This window comes from Chaetura pelagica, unplaced genomic scaffold (assembly GCF_000747805.2).
Source record: "Chaetura pelagica isolate M959 unplaced genomic scaffold, ChaPel_1.0 scaffold439, whole genome shotgun sequence".
NCBI lineage: Eukaryota > Metazoa > Chordata > Aves > Apodiformes > Apodidae > Chaetura > Chaetura pelagica.
Genome location: NW_009954451.1, coordinates 37,914 through 40,020, shown reverse-complemented (window position 1 = coordinate 40,020; position 2,107 = coordinate 37,914). Strand labels below are relative to the sequence as shown.

Below are 2,107 nucleotides of genomic sequence, written 5' to 3'. Positions count from 1 at the left end.
GCACCTGCAGCTGCAGCGTGGCCAGCAGCTCCTCAGCTGAGGGGCTCAGCGTCTTCTTGGAGAGCAGCAGCTCTGCCCCTGCAGGGTGCAGGGACACCAGTGCCATGCCCACCCGTGTCCCCAGGGGCCACCAGCCCTGCAGGGACCTTGGGAGGCAGGCCGGGCCCTACCTGGGAACTCCAGCGGGTCTCCCTCCTCATCCTGCAGTGTCTCGATGTCGTAGCTCGTGTTCTCCTTCTCGTTCTGGGGGTGCACAGTGCTGGTGACAAGGTGCTGCCCGCAGAAGCAAAGGGGCCCCATGCATCACAGCACCTGGCACTGCCAGCTGCCACCCACACCTACCTCCAGGGAGGACAAACGGCTCCGCAGAGTCTCCACCTCCTTGCCCAGCCTCTCCTTTTCACCATCCCGTGCTGCCAGCTGCTTCTCCAGCTCCTGGATCTATGGGGGCAGGACACAGGCATGGGGTCCCCATCGTTCCCACCAGAGTCCCATGGGGCATCCCCAGGCACCAAGACCTCTCAAGAGCTGAGGCCACTCGTGACACCTTCTCCAGCCTCACCTGCTTCTCCATGGAGCGCAGGGAGCCCTCATCCACCTCTGCCCGCTAGCAGGACACAGGGAGAAAACAGGGAGGGATCAATGCTGTCCCCATCCCTTCTGTCCCCTCCCCAGGGACATGGTGGCACCTCCCCAGTGGCCCCGTGGCTCACTGGTACCTCCCGCCTCTGCTTCTCCTGCTGCTCCAAACCCCGGATCTTGTGCAGGAACTGGGCCCTCTCCTGCCGCAGCCGCACGATCTCCTCGTAGGCATCTCGGTCCTCCTGAGGACAAGCAGCCACCAGAGCTCAGGGCCAGGCCCTGCCACCCCCTCCCCACTGCCACCCCCCCCTGCCCACCCACAGCAAGGGCTGGGGGCCTGGGTGCTGCGGGCACCTGGGGGTAGGGATGAACCCCCCATTTGCAGCTCAGGGCAGCCCCCGAGCATCACCTCCACTGTGGGGAGGGGTCTCCCCCAGGGTGGGAGAAGCTGGGGAAGGCTTCCTGAGCTGGCCATGGTTTGGTTACCCTGCCCCTGGCACAGCAGGTGTGGACATGGAGCTGAGGGACCTGCTCTCACCTGGCTGAGGGTGCCCAGGGGAGGCAGAGGGGCCTTCCTCTTCCTCGGGGTGCTGTTCTTCTCCCTCACAGATGACTGGCTGGGTGAAGACGTCTGTGGAAGACACCAGGGCAGAGGGGCCATCACATCTAAAGTGGCCTCCCTCTTTCCCAACCCACCACCACTTTGGAGAACCCCAGAGCTCCCTGGGGAACCCTGCCCAGAGGCTGGGGCCAGCCCTGGTGAGAGCTGGGCAGCCTGGCAAGCCCTTACCTGGGATGTCCTCTCTGCCGACTCCTCTTCTGGGGGGCAGAGCAAGAGGGAAGAGAAATTGGGGGGGATTAGGGGATTGTAAGGGTGGGCACAGCAGGCAAGGCCATGTGGGTGCAGTGGCACCTCTGAATGTGCTCACACGGGGTGGGCACTTGGGGTACGTGCACCCACACGTGCAAGGGGGGGGCATAGGTGTGTGTACAGGGGGGACACGTGCAGACAGGCAAACACGGGTGTAGGTGGGGGTGTCATGGCAGGGGTGCACACACACAGACACGTAGACACAGCCTGGTACACGCATGAACACGTGTGTGCAACCTGTGCAAGGCACCCTGACAGGCACCCAAGGCTCAGCACCACCTCCCAGCCCTCGGGTGGTGACAACACGGGTGGAGGCACCTCCAGCACGTGGCAAAAAGGGGACACGTGCCCCCCAGCCTCACTCAGCCCCCTGCCCCAAAGCAGGGTGCCAGCCCCCCGTGGAGCAGGGGCAGCAGGGTGCCAGGGCTCCCTCACCGCTGGCCCAGGAGCGGCGCTGAGCAGCCTCCTGCAGGAAGTGCTGGATCAGAGCGTTGCCCGTGGCCAGGCTGTAGTGGGTGGCATCGTGGCCCGTGGAGTCCAGCACGGCCACCTGGGCGCCGCCGGTGACCAGCACCTCCACCGTCTCCACGCTGCCGTTCTCACAGGCCAGCATCAGGGCTGTCCTGAGCAGAGAGATGGGGGGGGGGGAGCAGA

At 65.2% G+C, this 2,107-nt stretch overlaps 1 protein-coding gene across 1 annotated transcript in view; it reads right to left on the bottom strand.

The window, feature by feature from the left end:
- The window catches only part of ANKRD24 (ankyrin repeat domain 24), a 9,212-nt gene that overhangs the window by 2,528 nt on the left and 4,577 nt on the right, over positions 1-2,107 (bottom strand). Inside the window, exons 6-13 of the mRNA XM_010004503.1 lie at positions 1,889-2,071; positions 1,373-1,401; positions 1,121-1,213; positions 720-824; positions 563-607; positions 343-441; positions 147-243; positions 5-78 (exon numbers count right to left, since the gene is read on the bottom strand). Of these exons, the coding sequence (XP_010002805.1) occupies positions 5-78; positions 147-243; positions 343-441; positions 563-607; positions 720-824; positions 1,121-1,213; positions 1,373-1,401; positions 1,889-2,071 (725 nt within the window). The remainder of the gene's footprint in view (positions 1-4; positions 79-146; positions 244-342; positions 442-562; positions 608-719; positions 825-1,120; positions 1,214-1,372; positions 1,402-1,888; positions 2,072-2,107) is intronic.